Raw genomic sequence first — 20,482 nt, forward strand, 5'->3', positions numbered from 1 at the left:
CCACAGAGCAGGTATTATTTAGGTGGTGGATGATTCTCAGCACTGCAGTGACACTGACATGGTGGTGGTGTGTTAGTGTGTGTTGTGCTGGTATGAGTGGATCAGACACAGCAGCGCTGCTGGAGTTTTTAAACACAGTGTCCACTCACTGTCCACTCTATTAGACACTCCTACCTAGTCGGTCCACCTTGTAGATGTAAAGTCAGAGACGATCGCTCATCTATTGCTGCTGTTTGAGTCGGTCGTCTTCTAGACCTTCATCAGTGGACACAGGACGCTGCCCACGGGGCGCTGTCGGCTGGATGTTTTTGGTTGGTGGACTATTCTCAGTCCAGCAGTGACAGTGAGGTGTTTAAAAACTCTGTATGATCCACTCATACCAGCACAACACACACTAACACACCACCACCATGTCGGTGTCACTGCAGTGCTGAGAATCATCCACCACCTAATGCTAATGTGGTGCCACCTGGGCACCTAATGTGCTGTTCTTTTGTGAGTACGGCATCTGGCATGCAAGTTAAATGAACTATAATCGGTATGGCAGGTTGACAACATTTTTTTCTCTCAAAATGACTTAATCCCACCTAAGATCCCCCCACCCCGCCCCTCTCGAGGGCTGAATAGTGAAACAGGTAGAATCCAGTACATGCCTGGACAGATAATTCCATTCCTTGGACAGCTGGTCGAACAGCTCCTCCGCCATGCTCAGACACTCCTGATAATCACCGCTCCTCTGGAGATCCTCCTCTCTCTGCTCCAGCAGCTCCGCCGCCTGCTTCGCCAGCTCCAGCCAGGACCGACGCAGCCGACCCACCTCCACCAGCTCGGGCGACTCCTTGGCATCCACCAGCTTACCCACCCTCTCCCTCAGCTGGGTGATGTCGACCTGCCTGGCTTGTATCTCCAGTATAAAATCCTGAAAGGTAGAAATCAAGCAAACGTTGGCACAGGGTACGATCCAAACCCTAATTCATTAAGCATAATGGACAGCGTGGGTTTTTGTCATTTTTACATAAAACCCACGTCGGGAGACTGTTATTACGGGCAGAGACGAATCAATTCACGCTCCATAATTACAGTCAGGCATGGTACAGAAGATGTTCTTGATTAATGTATGAAGCTCCTGGGCAGGATATGTGACAGGTCACTGTAGTCACCAGTAAATCTCACAAAAACATTAAAATTACCTGCAGAAGGATGATAGGCTGTATGATTCTGTATAAAAAATATAATAATAATGCTTTACAAATCTGGGGGGAGGGGAAATTCACTGAGGCTCATGTTATTTATCTCATGTAATAACACAGAGAAATGTAGAGTCAACCAAAGGAAACTACAGAAATAAAAACAGGATATCTGTCTGTCTGTCTGTCTGTCTATCTATCTATCTATCTATCTGTCTGTCTGTCTGTCTGTCTGTCTGTCTGTCTGTCTGTCTGTCTGTCTGTCTGTCTATCTATCTATCTATCTATCTATCTATCTATCTATCTGTCTATCCAGCTGTCTGTCTGTCTGCCTGTCTGTCTATCAATGTCTCTGTCTGTCTGTCTGTCTGTCTGTCTGTCTATCTATCTATCTATCTATCTATCTATCTATCTATCTATCTATCTATCTATCTATCTATCTGTCTGTCTATCCAGCTGTCTGTCTGTCTGTCTATCAATGTCTCTGTCTGTCTGTCTGTCTATCTATCTATCTATCTATCTATCTATCTATCTATCTATCTATCTATCTATCTATCCAGTTGTCTGTCTGCCTGTCTATTAGTCTCTCTGTCTGTCCGTCTGTCTGTCTATCTATCTATATGACTGTCTACCTGTCTATCTATCTATAAGTTTGTCTGTTTATTTATCTATAATCTATTTATCTGTCTGTCTGACTATGCTGTAAGTTACCCACACAGGTTTTACCTAGAGAAAATCTGTGTCCTGTTTTTATTTCTGTAGTTTCCTTTGGTTGACTTTACAGAAAAAAACTGCACAGATTTAGAAACAGTCCAAAACTCTTAAAATATTAAAGGGCAGAAATGACACATAAGAGGTCACTAAAAGCACTAAAAGCTTCATTATCATATTTGATACAGAATCACTCACTAAGCACGTTCAAAAATAAGTGTAAGACGCATCTCTCAATTTATATTTTAATAGCAGGTTTCTTCTTTCATGCTGTATCTTGTTAAAATACACTGTAGATCAGCAATGACTGAAACAAGTCTGTGAGAAAACAGGGTCTCACAGAGATATTTTTGGGACGGGATTAAATCCCCCATCACAACTCAAATACAAGTTATTTATGACAGTACAGGGTCTCACAAAGATAGTTTGGAGAACCATTTTAGGGCTTTAGTAGACGCTTTTTATCCAAAGTGACTTACAGTACTGTAACAGTATACTGTCTAAGCAATTTAGGGTTAAGGGCCTTGCTCAAGGGCCCAACAGTGACAGCAACCTTTGGACTACTAGTCCAGTACCTTATACACTAGGATAAATCTGCCCAGACACAAGGAGAACATGCAAACTCCACACAGAAAGAACCCTGCGAGACGACAGCGCTAACCGCTGCGCCACCGGATCTCTCGAGTCTCACCTGAGCCTGGTCGAGCTGATTCTGACAGACCTTCGGCTCGAGTTCTGCGGGTCTCCTGAGCATGTTCTGAAGAAACTGCTCAGCTTCTCGGAGACGGGACTCCAGATCAGTGTGCAAATTCTCGATCTCCCTCCAGCTGTCTGTCAGATCCTGGAATTCCAACGTTCTCTCCTCAGCCTAAATAAAGATAAAGAATAAAATGGTTTTAATGCTGCAGTGTAATCGTGTTTTAATCATAATAACAATGTCTGGCTGGCTAAACTGAACGTTATTACATTTGCCGACATCGTCTTGCTGAATAAGTTCCATTTTTACAAAATGTCCCAATTTTTTAAGGTTAATACGTGAACAGTCTGTATTTATTAGGAGGCATTAGGGGTTCAGTTACCTGAATTTTGACCTGCTGGATATCGGCTGCCGTCTCCTGCACTTTCTCATCAGACAGGTCACAGGTGGAGAACATGAGCTGCAGGTAGGTGCTGGCCTGTTCCTGAAGGGTTCGCTCCTGTTTCAGCTAAACAGGGAATTTAATGTTAATAAATATACAACACATGTTTATACACTGACCAGCCATAACATTAAAACCACCTCCTTGTTTCTACACTCACTGTCCATTTTATCAGCTCCACTTACCATATAGAAGCACTTTGTAGTTCTACAATTACTGACTGTAGTACATCTGTTTCTCTATATACCATTTTAACCTGCTTTCACCCTGTTCTTCAATGGTCAGGACCCCCACAGAGCAGGTATTATTTAGGTGGTGGATGATTCTCAGCACTGCAGTGACACTGACACGGTGGTGGTGTGTTAGTGTGTGTTGTGCTGGTATGAGTGGATCAGACACAGCAGCGCTGCTGGAGTTTTTTAAACACCATGTCCACTCAATTAGACACTCCTACCTAGTTGGTCCACCTTGTAGATGTAAAGTCAGAGACGATCGCTCATCTATTGCTGCTGTTTGAGTCGCTCATCTTCTAGACCTTCATCAGTGGTCACTGTTGTCTGGATAATTTTTTGGTTGGTGGACTATTCTCAGTCCAGCAGTGACAGTGAGGCTAACTGCGGTGACATAGTGTGTCTAAATGATCTGCCTTATGAGTTTGATGTCTTATTAGAATCCTCTCTACTGAGGCAGCTGATCAGGTAGGCAGTAGGCAGCAAGGCAGCACACTAGGTTTTCAGACAGAGTCATATATGTAGAAATCCCTCTGTGTGTAAGTGTATACCTGGGTTAGCGCCTCCTCCAGGCAGCGTGGTGTATGTACAACAGGCTGCAGTTCGTCCTGTATGTTGAACAGCCAGTTCTGACACTGCTGGAGCGCGTCGCGCAGGCTCACGTGTCTCTGCAGCTCTCGGTCCAGACTCTGGTACACCTGCTCACATACAGGTACAGTCTGATGTTATTTATTTATTTTATTAGGATTTTAATTTCATGTTTTAGACACTTTGGTTACATTCATGACAGGAACGGTAGTTACTGCTTACACAAGATTCATCAGCTCAAGTTTTTAATGTTAAACACAGTCATGGACAATTTGGTATCTAGTTAACATGGGAATCAAACCCAGGACCCAGAATTTTATGTAAAAATGGGGAAATTAAATGACCACGCAGTATCTTTAAACAGTAATTTACACTGCTGTGCATTTACTAAACATCTATTTCATTCTTCAACCACTTCACTGGGAAACACTGGGCTTTGGCCGTTCCCTCCTCTCAGCCAATCGTGTCTGTATAGACAGACGCCTACAGGCCAGTTGCACCACTGAGATTCCTGTTCCACTGGGTTATAAATGTATGAAGTGATACTGAGGTCATTTATCAACATGAGAAATACAAGAGAACGAAATGTAAATAAGGAAGAAGTGAGTTGATCTTCATAAGTCAGGGAATGGCTACAGAAAAAATAGCTACTTGGCTTTAAATGCCCTTATCTATGGTTAAAGTAAATGGGCGACACTCTGACTTAGTGGGTAGCACTGTCGCCTCACAGCAAGAAGGTCCTGGGTTCGATCCCCAGGCGGGGTGGTCCGGGTCCTTTCTGTGCGGAGTTTCCATGTTCTCCCCGTGTCTGCGTGGGTTTCCTCCAGGTGCTCTGGTTTCCTCCCACATGCAGCCAGGCTAATTGGAGACACTGAATCGTCCTATAGGTACCCGGCCGCTGGGATGCATAAACCAGTGCACCGTAGTGCCGGTCCCAAGCCCGGATAAATAGGGAGGGTCGTGTCAGGAAGGGCATCCGGCGTAAAAACTGTGCCAGATCAATAATGCGGATCACGATCCGCCGGCAACACCTAATGGGAGCAGCCGAGGAAACAGGGATCGACAGTTAAAGTCATAATTAAAAAGTTCCAATTAAGCAGAACTGTTTGCCACTATGTACAGTGTAAAGGATGGTAAGAGAGGCGAAAAATCACCCAAAATTGTAGGTGAGTTACAAAATATAGCATGTTGGTGTCACCGAGTCTTTAAAAGTACCATTAGGTGCTACATCTACATGTTAGGATCTTAATAACAAATCATTCGTACAGATTTTTTATGTTTTGTTAGCGTTAGCTGCTGCTTTTCAAGGAAATGAATCAAAGTATTGAGAAAATATGACACAACACTAAGTGATACGACCTTGCATCCATCCACAATGTGCAGTTTGTATAAAATAAAATCTTATTTTAATGTTTAGAACCTAGCATGAAGGTTTTATAGTATTAAACCAACAAAGTGGCTCAATGATAAAACTAAAATATGAAACCGTGTTCTGCGAGGTGCTGAATGCTGAGGCACGTCTGACAAGCGTGAGGGAAAAGCTAATGCTGACTGACACTCCTAATTCTAAAACCTCCTGCAGGAGGCAAACGGTGAAAGACTTTGGCACACAACATGGGCTGGCAAACTACTTAGTCTGGCACTGACTGGCCAGACTGCAAGGTGGTGGGATTAATGGAAAAGCAGTGAGCAAACAGGGCAGAGCAGGGCTGGCAGAAGATGATGTTAACAGGGGGTATTAACTCAGACAGGGAGGGATTTCATCACTGTCAGGGGCTCGATGTGCATGACAGGACTGGCTGTGGCATTAACGGACTGGGTGTTTTGCTCTAGGGTTGGACTTTCATTCAGGTGGCAGAGCGTGTCATTAGGTTGGCACACGGGACGCTAATATGTTTGATATGTTTGGAAGGGGGGGTTAGGACAGGACTGGGTTAGAAATTATTAGCACACGCTAAATATTATTATCTTTCTTCTGATTTCACATATTTTTGTACTGGATAGCACACACACACACACACACACACACACACAAACACAAATATGCAAATCCTTTGTAAACCAACAAGAATTTAATTTTGACCAGAAGTGACCTGCTGCTCATTCGTAAACAATAATAACATTATTTATACGTAATATTATTAAGAACGGCCTGTGAGCCATGTGAATGTTATAATCATGTTAAAACTATTCGAAAAAAGGTTTCTTTAGTTTACCACTTTTTATTAAGGTGTCCCCCAAATCCATTTTTAAGACCTATTTATTTCCACAGGCTTTTGGGTTTTAGTATATTTTCATTTACATTGATATATTTATTCTGCTATATGTTTAATATTGCTATGTTATGTCAATAAAATATGATAAATAAACTTGACTAGATGTGAGATTAACTAGAGTAATCTGTTATTAAATACTGCGGGTAATTAAGCAATTAAATCATCTTACACAGCATATTACGTCTGTTAAGTTAAAATCATTTATGGATGATTTACTTTAGAAAACTAGCTGTAGCTTGTGTAAGATAAAAAAAAGCTGGCACGGTGCTGCTCGGTCGATAGAGCGAGGTGAACACACAGAGGATGAATTAGATCTAAACATGTTGGCACGGCCTTGGCCGGCTGGCGGGGCGACTCACGCGCTGTGCCGTGCTGCAGATGGCGGAGTAGCTGTCTCGAGCTCCCTGCAGGTGGTTCTGAGTCTGCTGGCGGAGGCGCGCCCGAAAGCGCTCGGTGCAGCCAGACGTCAGCTTCTCCGCCCTGTCCTTCAGCCCCGACAGACGCTCCTCAAATCCCGCGATCTCCTCCATGATGGCCTGGGATTAGCGGCAGACATTCAGCGCACACAGCACACGGTTACGTCCACACGGCTCATCGGAACTGAAATACTCTCATAGTACAAAGGCGTGGTCATCATTAAGTGTACAGTATAGAGCTGAAATGTTCCTCTGCATGTTAATACTGGATAAAATGGTCTGTCAGGATGTGATAAAGAGCTACAAGATTGCTTCATATTAAACACGAAGTTTGTATTTGTCTATGTCAAAATATAAAAATGTCTCTCAACCTACAACAAGCATGATGACAAGAATAACAATATACATTTTATAGATCTTCCTACTTTAAAACACTTCTTTGAAGTGTTTTGTAGAATTATTATTTATTATTAAACATTTGATTATACCAATGGTTACATACCTCAATAAATACTAATTTTGTATGCTATGCGTACACCATAAAAAGTTTACATGTACAGTGTATCACAAAAGTGAGTACACCCCTCACATTTCTGCAAATATTTCAATATATCTTTTCATGGGACAACACTATAGACATGAAACTTGGATATAACTTAGAGTAGTCAGTGTACAACTTGTATAGCAGTTTAGATTTACTGTCTTCTGAAAATAACTCAACACACAGCCATTAATGTCTAAATAGCTGGCAACATAAGTGAGTACACCCCACAGTGAACATGTCCAAATTGTGCCCAAAGTGTCAATATTTTGTGTGACCACCATTATTATCCAGCACTGCCTTAACCCTCCCGGGCATGGAATTCACCAGAGCTGCACAGGTTGCTACTGGAATCCTCTTCCACTCCTCCATGATGACATCACGGAGCTGGTGGATGTTAGACACCTTGAACTCCTCCACCTTCCACTTGAGGATGCGCCACAGGTGCTCAATTGGGTTTAGTCCATCACCTTTACCTTCAGCTTCCTCAGCAAGGCAGTTGTCATCCTGGAGGTTGTGTTTGGGGTCGTTATCCTGTTGGAAAACTGCCATGAGGCCCAGTTTTCGAAGGGAGGGGATCATGCTCTGTTTCAGAATGTCACAGTACATGTTGGAATTCATGTTTCCCTCAATGAACTGCAGCTCCCCAGTGCCAGCAACACTCATGCAGCCCAAGACCATGATGCTACCACCACCATGCTTGACTGTAGGCAAGATACAGTTGTCTTGGTACTTCTCACCAGGGCGCCACCACACATGCTGGACACCATCTGAGCCAAACAAGTTTATCTTGGTCTCGTCAGACCACAGGGCATTCCAGTAATCCATGTTCTTGGACTGCTTGTCTTCAGCAAACTGTTTGCGGGCTTTCTTGTGCGTCAGCTTCCTTCTGGGATGACGACCATGCAGACCGAGTTGATGCAGTGTGCGGCGTATGGTCTGAGCACTGACAGGCTGACCTCCCACGTCTTCAACCTCTGCAGCAATGCTGGCAGCACTCATGTGTCTATTTTTTAAAGCCAACCTCTGGATATGACGCCGAACACGTGGACTCAACTTCTTTGGTCGACCCTGGCGAAGCCTGTTCCGAGTGGAACCTGTCCTGGAAAACCGCTGTATGATCTTGGCCACCGTGCTGTAGCTCAGTTTCAGGGTGTTAGCAATCTTCTTATAGCCCAGGCCATCTTTGTGGAGAGCAACAATTCTATTTCTCACATCCTCAGAGAGTTCTATGCCATGAGGTGCCATGTTGAATATCCAGTGGCCAGTATGAGAGAATTGTACCCAAAACACCAAATTTAACAGCCCTTCTCCCCATTTACACCTGGGACCTTGACACATGACACCAGGGAGGGACAACGACACATTTGGGCACAATTTGGACATGTTCACTGTGGGGTGTACTCACTTATGTTGCCAGCTATTTAGACATTAATGGCTGTGTGTTGAGTTATTTTCAGAAGACAGTAAATCTATACTGCTATACAAGTTGTACACTGACTACTCTAAGTTATATCCAAGTTTCATGTCTATAGTGTTGTCCCATGAAAAGATATAATGAAATATTTGCAGAAATGTGAGGGGTGTATTCACTTTTGTGATACACTGTATATAGTACCATACTGTACACTTTTATTCTTATTGCTTGTTTTACACTGTAAGTTAATGTTGTATGTATACAAGAAGTTATTGTTGTCTGTTGTCTGAACTGCTATAACAAAAAAATTTCCTGCAAAGGATCAATAAAGAATCTGTCTGTCTGTCTGTCTGTCTGTCTGTCTGTCTGTCTATCTATCTATCTATCTATCTATCTATCTATCTATCTATCTATCTATCTATCTATCTATCTATCTATCTATCTATCTATCTATCTATCTATCTATCTATCTATCTATCTATCTATCATCAACTTTGGCCAACTCTTGCTGTCTGTTAAATGTGTTAAAAAATTGTCTAAAATAAAAGCAAGATGCATAGAATGAATACAGATTCTCACTATTTTGCCAAATTATCTGCACATTTATTGATATTTGTTACAATTCCCCTTAACATTGTGAAGGGAGCAAGATTTTGCAGTGTGCCCATGCAAATCTGTGCCAATTGTTATAATTTTTTTATCAAAAGATCATTTCACAAGAAGGTCTGGCTCGAAATTCAACCCAGGGTGTCCACTGAGATTGGGTGTGCAGGTCACAACGGTTCTTTCTCATCAAAACATTTCTTCATGGATCTTGTTTCATCTCACGATTTTAAATACCTGTTTGCAGTGGGTGTGTCTACAATACCTGAACTGATAATAAGATAAAGTGTCCAGAGACTTTCAGCCATATAGTGTACAAGCTGCATCTTTACTTTTACAGTGTAGTTTTTTTACCCATGAAATGTTTAAATCAAATTCTGAATTCTATGTTTAGACGCCGCCGATACCCGGCATTAGGAGGCGAACGTTGGCAAAGCAAAGTGTGCAAAGTCGATGAGGCAAAAAAGTTCAGCATTAAGCAGAATAGTAAGCACACATTACTTCTATCATGTAATGCTATGCTCTGTTTTTGGTTCTTAGATGATATTTCTTTCTTATTTTATTTCATTTCATTATTACATATGCATTATTATTATTACTTTAAGCACAGAAAATAAGTACATATATTTAGACATAGCCTGTTTTTGATTGGTCCACACCAGCAGACCACCACACCTAAGATTCAAAGACTCAAAGGGTCAGACCTCGTGAACTGCCTTGCTGCCTCAGTAGAGAGGATTCTAATAAGACATCGAACTCATTAGGCAGATTATTTAGACGCTCTACTTAGAGATTACAGTGATTACGTCACCACAGTTTTAGCTCACTAAGCCAAACCGACGGGCTGAGGCGGCACAACCCGCTTGCACGCCAGCTAACGTCTCCCTCCGTGTCCCGAAAACGATTAAACTGTCCCTGACGAGCCTGAATTTACAAATAAACGACACTCGTATAATTACACTTTTATACAAATTAAACATCAATGAGTATTTATTTACATTTGAAAATAACTCTGTTGGTTGCTCCGCTCCTCATTCGTCCGCCATGTTTGTCATTTTTTGTGAGAAAAGTCGTGCTGAGAAAGCGCCGGACGCTCCCTCGTCATTCAGTCAGATCATCACTCAGAATTAAGGCGCCTCCGTCGGAACATTTTAAGGATCTAAGAATTTAGACACGCCCTCTTCTCGAGAGTCTAGGATGATGTAAAATGATCCATGTAGACAGATCACTAGGTTTTCAGACAGACACTTAGTCTCACTCTGTGTGCGCTGTTTTGTCCGTTTCGGTTGTGTGTGAGTGTACAGCTGTGACTGATCACCTTGTGTCTGGCCAGCTGTTGAGTGGCTGCTTCTAACCCGCCGCCTGGAGCAGGATCAGGGGTCACCATCCGGCTGGACATCTGGAGTAGCCATCGCTCCACCTCCTGAAGTTCGGTGTGATACGCTTCCTGCTTCTTCACGTGGGCCTCGATTTTCTGCACCTGAGTCTGAAAGAGCAAACATCACAACATACGGTGATACTTTAATAACAAACACCTGCTCATCAAAACAAGAGCTTTTTATCACTCATCCGTATTACCAGATGCAGTCGGTACTGCATATGTGTCGAAGGGGGGGGGGGGGGGGGTGTTTGTCACAGCTCTCCTCAGTCAGAGTGGAGGTTAACATCAGTAAAGGGGAAGTGTAATGTAATTGGGTAATTAGATACAACTAGATTGGGAGGAAAATTGGGGAAAAATTACAGTGTAGTCCAGTTATGTTCTGAAGGAGCTCAGGAGAAACCTGATAATGACCCAATAATCTCCTCTGATTGGTCCAATCTTTTGGGAAGCGGGGACAGGCGTTATATATCAACTCCCACACTACATTGAAATAAAAAAGATAAGCACTTTATCATGTTCTTCTCCTTTTTAAACCTTCTCAGCATTTTCCTGTTTATGGTAACAGTGGTTTGCAAGATTATCAAGGCGGGGCGCCATAGAACCAAACGCCAAATAAACTCATTATGTGAATTATTATTATGTTATTTCATTTTGGCCGGGGATGAAGGTCTATGTGGTCTATAAAACACAGAGATATTTTTTATTCTGGTTATGCTTCCCACTCAAGATACTGCCCTTGTGGACACATTTCCTCAGCCGTTTCTTTATTATTATTATTATTATTATTTTCCCCCTTTTTGCACCCAGTTCAGTCGCGGCCAACTGGATCTAATCTCTTTTATCGCTGCTGCCATCCCCACCCTAACAGAGGGGAGGGTTTTTTAACGTGCCCACATAGACATGTGAGCATTTGATCGCTTCTTTTCACCTGGCAGGAACGGGTTAGGGTTAGGTAAGTTTGTTTACATTTACTTCTCCACCCTAGCGCTATATATTAGGGTTATTAACACATGTAGCTACGGTGCTAACGTTAGTAGTAGTCGCTGTTAGTTGTTGATTCTCTGTCTTCATCGCCCCATGTTAGTAAAATAAATGTAACAATTAAAGTAATTTCTGCACTGTTGCGTCACTGCGACTGCAACAGAGCATTATGTAAGATTGTTATTCACCCGTTTTATATTTTTCTGTTTACTTTAATGGCTCGTTGGAGAAAGAGAAAAGTTTCAACTAACATCACGGCCTGTCACTACAGCCTGTAAATCGTTTTATTTATTTATTTGCACTTCATCAATGTAAAAATACTAGGGCTGTCGAAGTTAACGCGATAATAACGCATTAACGGGATCTCAATTTAACGCGATTAAAAAAAATAGTGCCGTTAACGCAGATTCTAGTTCATGTTGAGACTTGACTGGTAGAACAAACGTTTTAATGTCGGACTTGCCACCGTTTTTTATTTGCGGTTTGTTAACATAATGTAACCGAGCGTCGTAGTGTCGTAGTGATGTACTTGCATAATAAAGAAATAAATACACGCTATATTCACAAGTTGTCGGGAGCAGAACACTTTTATTAACTCCTTCTGTTACGGTAAAGAACACCGGACAGCTGAGTCAAGCACGTTGTCCATGAACTATGGAAGCCCCAAAGGGTCAAAACACACTCACTTCGTGTAGAAACGTCCATTAAACCATTGGATAGTATTACTGCCTAGTATGTGAGTGAATAAAACTCCCTTACAGTTTTCTCTTGTCCCAGCAGTTTTTAACATAAGTACATTTAGCATAAAATGTGTTCACCATTTTAATTGTAACATTTCACTTAAAAATCCTTGTTTTCTATAACATTTACACAGATTTTTTTTTTATGCGATTAATCGCGATTAACTATATGAAATTCTGAGATTAATCGCGATTAAAAATTTTAATAGTTTGACAGCCCTAAAAAATACATTTACCAGTGATTACCGTAACTACATATTACACCAGAATGAAATAATTTCCAGTTAACCATTTAAGTTTGAAGTCTGTAAGTAAGTGGAAATTAATTCTATATTTCAGGTAAAAAGTTGCTGTGACATACAGTGATAAAATAAAACTGTTACAGCAATTTAAATTTGAGGTCTAGTGCAGGTATGTTTTGCAGAATTCTGCCCTGAAGTGCATATTGTGTTAAAAGAAGATATATATAAAATATTGAAACATTAAGATGAATTATTTTATGTAAGCGCACACATAAACCCCTTTAAAATAAGCAGAAAATAATTAGACTAATCGATGAACAGGTGCAGCCCTACACAGAGCACAGTATCACACACAGAGAGCCACGCACTGCCATCCATGATCATCGGCCCCCCTGTGCAGACGCCTTGATCTCTCAGCAGAAACAAGGAACCCTGTTTTAGACATCGTCCCTCTTACCAGGTGATATCAGAGCCGGGATCTGAACTTGAGAGCTTGAGATCTCGTGTTTGACCACCTGAGCGTCAGTCGGTTCTCGGTCGCGAGCGAAAAAATTAGGTGGCAGTGATAATTGTCATAATTGTATTATCATGTACGCGAACGCCCCCTTAGGGAAGCTTTATGTTATATCTTGTGAGCTACAGTGGGACCAGTTTGAAAAACCCGATTTAAAATCTACAGAGACTGCTGTGGACTCAACTACCCAGAATTTTGCTGAGAGTCACATATCCCCGTCTTCTCACTTAATCGTTCATCATCAGCTGGTTGTCGATGATTTTTTTTTACTGTTTTTTTGTTTTGGTTGACTTTGTTTACTCCTCTCTGTGTGGATGTTCCTAGTTTTATTTATTTATTAGGATTTTAACGACAATTTTGTGTCTCCAGTTCACCTCACTTGCATCACTTGTATTTGTACTGTTGGAGGAAAGCGGAGCTCCTTTAGGAAAACCACACAGACACGGGGAGAACATGCAAAGTCCACACAGAAAGGACCTGGACCACTCCAATGGGAATCAAAACCAGGACCTTCTTGCTGTGAGGCGACAGTGCTACCCACCGAGCAACCGTACCGCCCCGCCCCATCAGCTGTCTGACCTTTTTTTTGATGTGTCACAAATTTCCTTCTCCAACTAATCCACGTGTTTTAGTTTTCAGTTTTTTGTTGTTGCAATGGACACGGTATTGATTTTTTTCTATCATTTCATCCTTTTGTTTTTCTTCAAACAGTGTGCTTTAGAATTCTTGTTCCAGAAGGATTTTGGCTGATAGCCGGCTTAAATATTACGCTGCTTCCTCTGCTTGTGGTGAGACGTTTGGCATTTTTAATTTCCTACACTGTTATTTAATCCTCTTATATTTAAGTCTGGTTTCTTTTCATTGCATTCCTGGCAGACTAGACGGTCGATTCATTATTTTACTTCAAGTGTCACTTTTACATGAAGACTGGAGAATAAAGACACTCTACTCACCCTGGCGGCGGCGCACAGCTCTTTGTACTCATCCTGTAATCGGTCCAGGTTCTCCGTGATGGAGGGCGAGTAAAGATGATGCAGCAGAGTCTTTCCCTTCTCCAGCACGGCACTCACGGCTGAATCCCGGGACATCAGAGCCTGTTCCACAGCCTGCATTAATCACAGAGCGCATTAATCACTCCTCGCGCCCTTCGTAAAGCATGGTAAGAGACCTGCATCATCCCTAATTCCTCCGTGACACGTCATTAGAACTATCATGAGCTAATTAATATGGAAATATTCACTGTGATTTGATACCTTAAGCTTAGCCAGCTGGGCTTTCTTCTGATACAGTTCTGCTTTGGGCTCTGTGGAGACGTTCAGCAGGGCTCCGGTCTCCCTCAGCCACTGCAGCTGGGCTTTATAGCGCTCCTGAAACTCTTTATACAGCAGCGTGCTCCGCTCGGTGGCCCCGTGTTCGGCTCTCAGCTCCAGGCTCAGCTCTTCTAGATCGGACCTGCGGGTTTGTACCTCCTGCTCGAGCTCACGGGCCTCGCGTTCGTCCAGAAAGCAGACGGCCTGCACCAGCTTCTCGCAAAGAGTCTTCAGCAGGGCGTGGCCGTGATCCAGGTCCGACTGGAGAGACTGACAGAGACAGAAACGAGCAAACATAGTCATATCCAATTCCCCGACCTCCACTCCGAACAGCACTCTGAACAGAGGAAAGCCATAACTATCACACATCTTCTCTGACTCGTGTGTAGGAACAGTGGTAGCCTAGTGGGCTATCAACTAAAAGGTTGAGAGTTTGAATCCGGCTCTGCCATTCAGCCACTGTTGGGCCCTTTAGCAAAGGCCCTTAACCCTCACTGCTCCAGAGGAGCCGTACGATGGCTGACCCTGTGCACTGACTCCAGCTTCCAAACAAGCTGGGATACGCAAAGATAGAATTTTGTTGTACTGTACGTCTGTATATGCATACGTGACAAATAAAGGCGTTCTATAGTAGCCAAACGCTTTGCTTCGGGTTTATATGGAGATCCGTATGGCGCACAGGGAGTCACAAACTGATCTCCATTATCTGCTGTCTTTGTGCAGCACCATCAATCAGCCAGCAGAGGGCATAATGGTAGGAGTCATATATATCATTGTCAGTATAGGCGCCTGGCCTTTCGGTAGCAGAGCTGACATTCAAACCCATGAGTTCGAGATGTCAGCTCTGGAAAAACAAGCTATTTTTTAAAATATACTTGGAACAGATTTGACCACACTGTGGTCTTCTCTGGGGTTCTTTATGGATGTAAAAGCTAACAATGCCTTTGAACTTTGGTGCTGGCGAATTGTTTTGAATGCACCTCGGACAGCAAACACATCAATCCTTGACCGATTCAAAGGTCACGAGTTTGAGATGTCAGGACTGGTCTGCTAGCATGTTTTTATTGCTGCACCACATGACTGGACAAGAATTTTAATGATGCATGTGACTGTATTGTTCATTATCCAAAATAAAATCTGACTGTGTTTTTGTGTGTGTGCCAGGACTGTATGAGAACATTCCTTAAGCTTATCCCTTAGTCTGATCGCCTGGTTAGTAACATTGGAGCACCACGAGGAACTGTGCTCTCCCCTTTTCTTTTAACCCTGTACACCACCGACTTCCAGTTCAGGTCAGACCTCTGCCACCTTCAGAACTTTTCTGATGACTGTGTAGGGTCGGGTGTATCAGGGATGGGCAGGAAGATTAGTACAGAGACCTTGTGAACGGCTTCGTTTAGTGGTGCGTGAGGAACCATCTACTCCTGAATGTCTCCAAAACAAAGGAGATGTTCGTGGACTTTAGGAGACATCGGACCACAATCGGACCTGTTACCATCATGGGTCAGAATGTTGAACTGGTGGACACTTATAAGTACTTGGGCGTCTGGCTTGACAACAGACTGGACTGGAGGGCCAACACAGAGGCTGTGTACAGAAAGGGGATGAGCAGACTCAGCTCAGGTTCTTTAATGTGTGCAGCAAGGTGCTGACTATCTTTTACCAGTCTGTTGTTGCGGGGGCTGTGTTCTTTGCAGCAGTGTGTTGGGGAAGAAGCCTCAGAGCGGGAGATGCAAAAAAACGTAACAAACTGATGAAGAAGGCTGGCTCAGTCTTGGGCTGCTCACTGGAAGGTTTCAAGGTGGTGGTTGAAAGGAGGTCTTTAAACAAACTCATTTCTTTACTGGACAATCCATCACATCCCCTCCATGACCTACAAACTCCAGTTCCGTTTCCGGTGGTGCGCACGCTGTAACTAGTTGTTTGTAGCCGTTAGCTAACTAACTTTTTTTCTCGCAAACGTATAACTTAAAAGTTAATCCTGCGCTTGTAATTAATATAGAGTATCTAGATTTATACTGTTTTATTTTGTTTATCTTAAAATAGCGCTTGTGTTTCCTGATGTAAATCCCTGCTTGTTCCCGAAGTCTGTTACTAGGAAACTTGTGCTACCGGCATCCGAACAAAGCGCGTTAGTGTTTGTTTTGTACTCCAGCGCATAAACACCTTATTCGTCCAGAATTAAAACCGTTTTCTGTCCGAACGAAGCGCATATCTGTCTATCCGTCCCTCCGTCCATCTATCTATCTAATATATCTGTTTGTATGTCTATCTATCTATCTATCTATCTATCTATCTATCTATCTATCTATCTATCTATCTATCTGTCCGTCTATCTGTCTGTCTATCTATCCGTCTGTCCGTCCGTCCATCTGTCTGTCTGTCTGTCTGTCTGTCTGTCTGTCTGTCTGTCTATCTATCTATCTATCTATCCATCCATCCATCCATCCATCCATCACGCTGTCAGACTAGAGTTCTAGGATTAGCCTGATATGTCTAGCATGACAGGAATAATACTGTATCTTACACTAAAACAACTATAAAGTGGTGATGCTTTAAAAACCAGGTGGAATGACATGACTTGATCTATACCGCGTCTGAAGTATAAGGTTAAAAAAAACCACTAAATCAATAAACAACAGAGACAAAGTAGAAACATTTATCAATCCCCTCGTCCTGAAAGCTCTGAAGCATCTTGAACCATGTGGTGCTTTGAGGTTGTGAGCGCTCTCCTCTGAAGTGGACGTCTCTAAAGCCTGCTGGGCCCCTGACACCGGTGAGTGAAGACCAGTGTGCGTTCGGCCTGTGATATGAAAGAAAGACCCAATTACAGGCCCTTAAATAGGGCGCCCACAGCGGGAGCACCTCCTCCCCGCCCCCCTTTGGTCTTTTCGTCTGCGCTGATATCTGAGCTGGAGGCTCGTCCGTGATATGAGCCTGATGTCTCTACAGAGACTGAATAATTAGCTCCTGGTGCTAACGCTGGCTGGAGCACCTCAAGGACAAGACAGGACGCTCTAATTATGAACACACAACGTCGAGCCGGTCAGAGAACATGAAGAAAATATGAGATCTAGACACTGACAGGCAGAATAAACAAATCTTTCTAGGTAATGTCACAAACAGGAATCTACGGTACTTAAGGTTCTAGTTAATTTGACAGTAGTTTGAGAGCGGACAGCAGAACGGCAGCATCATCCTTCATGCATCATTATTTTATGGTTAAATTGTACAAGTAGAAAAGAGACATTAATATTTTAAACACCTCACTGTCACTGCTGGACTGAGAATAGTCCACCAACCAAAAACATCCAGCCAACAGCGTCCTGTGACCACTGATGAAGGTCTAGAAGATGACCGACTCAAACAGCAGCAATAGATGAGCGATCGTCTCCGACTTTACATCTACAAGGTGGACCGACTAGGTAGGAGTGTCTAATAGAGTGGACAGTGAGTGGACAAGGTATTTAAAAACTCCAGCAGCACTGCTGACTACAGTCAGTAATTGTAGAACTACAAAGTGCTTCTATATGGTAAGTTGAGCTGATAAAATGGACAGTGAGTGTAGAAACAAGGAGGTGGTTTTAATGTTATGGCTGATCAGTAAATATGTGTTATTATTATTATTATTATTATTATTATTTTGAACATTGATAGTGATTTTGTTAGTGAAACAGGGCAGCACGGTGGCTTGGTGGGTAGCACTGTTGCCAGCAAGAGGGTCCTGGGTTTTGTGTGTGTGTTGCTAAAGGCATAATTATACGTTCTTTTTAATCATCACGGTTATTACTGTGGTATTTTGCTTTACCATAACACAAGCTATATCGTTTATCGTTTATCATTTATTTATATATAGCAGCTGTGTTGTCAGGCCGCGTGTCAGGAACAGTACATCACTGCGCATGAAGGAATTCCTGTGTGCACTGCACGCTGTTTTTACTGTACATGAATGCAAATGTGTGTTTACGTGTTTGTTTGCCGGTACGTCCTTGCCGTCTGAGCGGAGTCATTCATCAAACGGAAACGAATTTAGCGCAAGCGCGGCGCTCGGCGAGACGTCTACGATTACGCCGGGTTACAAGATAAAAATCATACAGAGGGAGGAAGAAGGGGTGAACGAGTGGGCACATAATACCGGAGCGGTGAGGGCGGCGCATCAATTACACTGTCTGTGCCAGCGGGTTCCACAGACGGACCACTTCTTCATCTGTCCTCTCACAGTGGGAGTGTGTGTGTGTGTGTGTGTGATGAGACAGGACATCGAGCCCTCTTCACACACACTTCGGCTCTATGTGCTTTGTCTTCATATGGATGAGATCAATACACGTTTCACACCCACCGACCACCCACCGACACACACACACACTTTAAACAGGCAGACTAAACCGTGCCAGGCCCGCCGAGGCCTCAGTAATGTGCCCGTGTGAGTGTGTTGTACCAAATCGATGCTTCCTGTTCAGTCCCTTTTATCTCTGTATCAGTGTGATTGATATAAATCTGATTTACGTTGTAAAATTCAGTTCATTCAGCTTTATTTATTTAAGCATTCAATACAGGGCTGCACATTATAGGTCAGAACAAAAGCACACACATCAGATTTCATCTCTACTGATGGAGATCTACTATGGAGATCTGTATCGCGCATGGAGAGTCACACACTGATCTCTATTATCCCCCGTCTCTGTGCAGGCGCCACTGACCAGCCAGCAGAAATCATAATTACAGCGGTTATTAGAAATCGTCTCCGGCAGTCCCACCCTCAGACGAGTCAATTATTATTATAGATGTTTTACTGCTACATTATAATCTATCATTTTATTATTTAATACATTTTTTTATTTTTGCTTTTGTTTTATTTGGATACTTCCCTATTTTCTATTATATTTTACGCATTTTCCCCCAGTTTAGTGTAGTCAATCTGTCTTCCGCTGCTGGTGGATCCCTGATTGCAGTCGAGGTGGGTATATTGCTGCTCACATCTCCTCCGACCCTTTTTCACCCATGCATTCTGCACAGACGCCTCTATCTGTTAATCAGGGTCTTTACACGGCGCTCGAAGGCCCCACCCACACAGTCCGGTCATCTCGACCTAGCAAAGACGTGTCTGCTGGAGGCACTGCCAATCATGCCCGGCAGATGGCGCCCAGCTGACCGGTGGCAACGCCGAGTTTCGAACTGAGGAGTTTAGAATCTCAACGCTGGTGTGCTAGCGAAATATCCTAACCCTAACCCTAAACCTAACCCTAAACTCTAACCCCAAACCCTAAACCCCAAAAATAACCCTAAACCCAAAACCTTAAAAATAACTCTAAACCCTAACCCCAAACCCCAAACCTAACCCTAACCCCAAACCCTAACCTAAACCCTAAAATTAAACCCTAAACCTAACCCTAAGTCTAACCCTAAACCTAACCCCAAACCCTAACCTAAACCCTCAAATTAAACTCTAAACCTAACCCTAAGTCTAAACCTAACCCTAATCCCAAACCTAAACCCTAAACCTAACCATAACCCCAAACCCCAAACCTAATCCCTTACCCTAACCCCAAACCTAACCCCAAACCCTTTTACTTAACCCTAATTCTAACCCCAAACCCTAACCCTTTTTTTATTTTTATTTTTTAAATATCAAAATGTTCAGAATAAAAGAATGAAACCATTGTTGCTGTACGGTACCGTTCTACCAGCTTTGCCACCTTGCCTTCGTGCAGCCTGCTACTGAATCTGATCACAGATCTGACCCGAGTGTGCTGTGTGCAGTTTGGCCGCTGGTTATATAAAATTAGCTTTTTTTTTTATATCTATTTGACTATAAATCTCCAACATAAACACACCAGACACTGAGCAACCACATACCAGCGTTCACCTGCCTGAAGAAGACCTATAACTTAATATATGTGACATGGTGTGACATGGTGTGACGTGGTGTGACGTGGTGTGACGTGGTGTGTGTATGTACAATACCTCGAGTCGCTTCATCTTTTTATCCAGCGTTAAACGGTCCAGGGCTTCCTTACTTTCGCTGGCTGATTTCAACCCCACTTGTGCTGCACTCAGCCAATCAGAGAAGGTCCTGATGGAATCCTGGGCCTCTGTTATGGTTCTGATTTCCTCCTGGAGCTGTCTGATGGTTTCCTGTGTAATATAGCACAAACAGGTTTTTTTTAGTGGTAAAACACCAGTAATTATGGTTATTGTACTGCTTA

The 20,482-nt window shown here is 42.9% G+C and overlaps 1 protein-coding gene across 5 annotated transcripts in view; it reads right to left on the reverse strand.

The window, feature by feature from the left end:
• The window catches only part of syne1a (spectrin repeat containing, nuclear envelope 1a), a 252,167-nt gene that overhangs the window by 102,472 nt on the left and 129,213 nt on the right, over nt 1–20,482 (reverse strand). For all 5 annotated transcript variants that reach the window (XM_063002393.1, XM_063002390.1, XM_063002389.1 and 2 more), the window contains 9 exons: nt 20,241–20,411; nt 14,220–14,546; nt 13,920–14,072; nt 10,427–10,594; nt 6,491–6,667; nt 3,819–3,965; nt 2,978–3,103; nt 2,590–2,766; nt 654–919 (listed from right to left, as the gene is read on the reverse strand). In XM_063002393.1, the coding sequence (XP_062858463.1) occupies nt 654–919; nt 2,590–2,766; nt 2,978–3,103; nt 3,819–3,965; nt 6,491–6,667; nt 10,427–10,594; nt 13,920–14,072; nt 14,220–14,546; nt 20,241–20,411 (1,712 nt within the window). The remainder of the gene's footprint in view (nt 1–653; nt 920–2,589; nt 2,767–2,977; nt 3,104–3,818; nt 3,966–6,490; nt 6,668–10,426; nt 10,595–13,919; nt 14,073–14,219; nt 14,547–20,240; nt 20,412–20,482) is intronic.

The sequence above is a fragment of the Trichomycterus rosablanca genome, chromosome 9, assembly GCF_030014385.1.
Source record: "Trichomycterus rosablanca isolate fTriRos1 chromosome 9, fTriRos1.hap1, whole genome shotgun sequence".
NCBI classification, from domain to species: domain Eukaryota; kingdom Metazoa; phylum Chordata; class Actinopteri; order Siluriformes; family Trichomycteridae; genus Trichomycterus; species Trichomycterus rosablanca.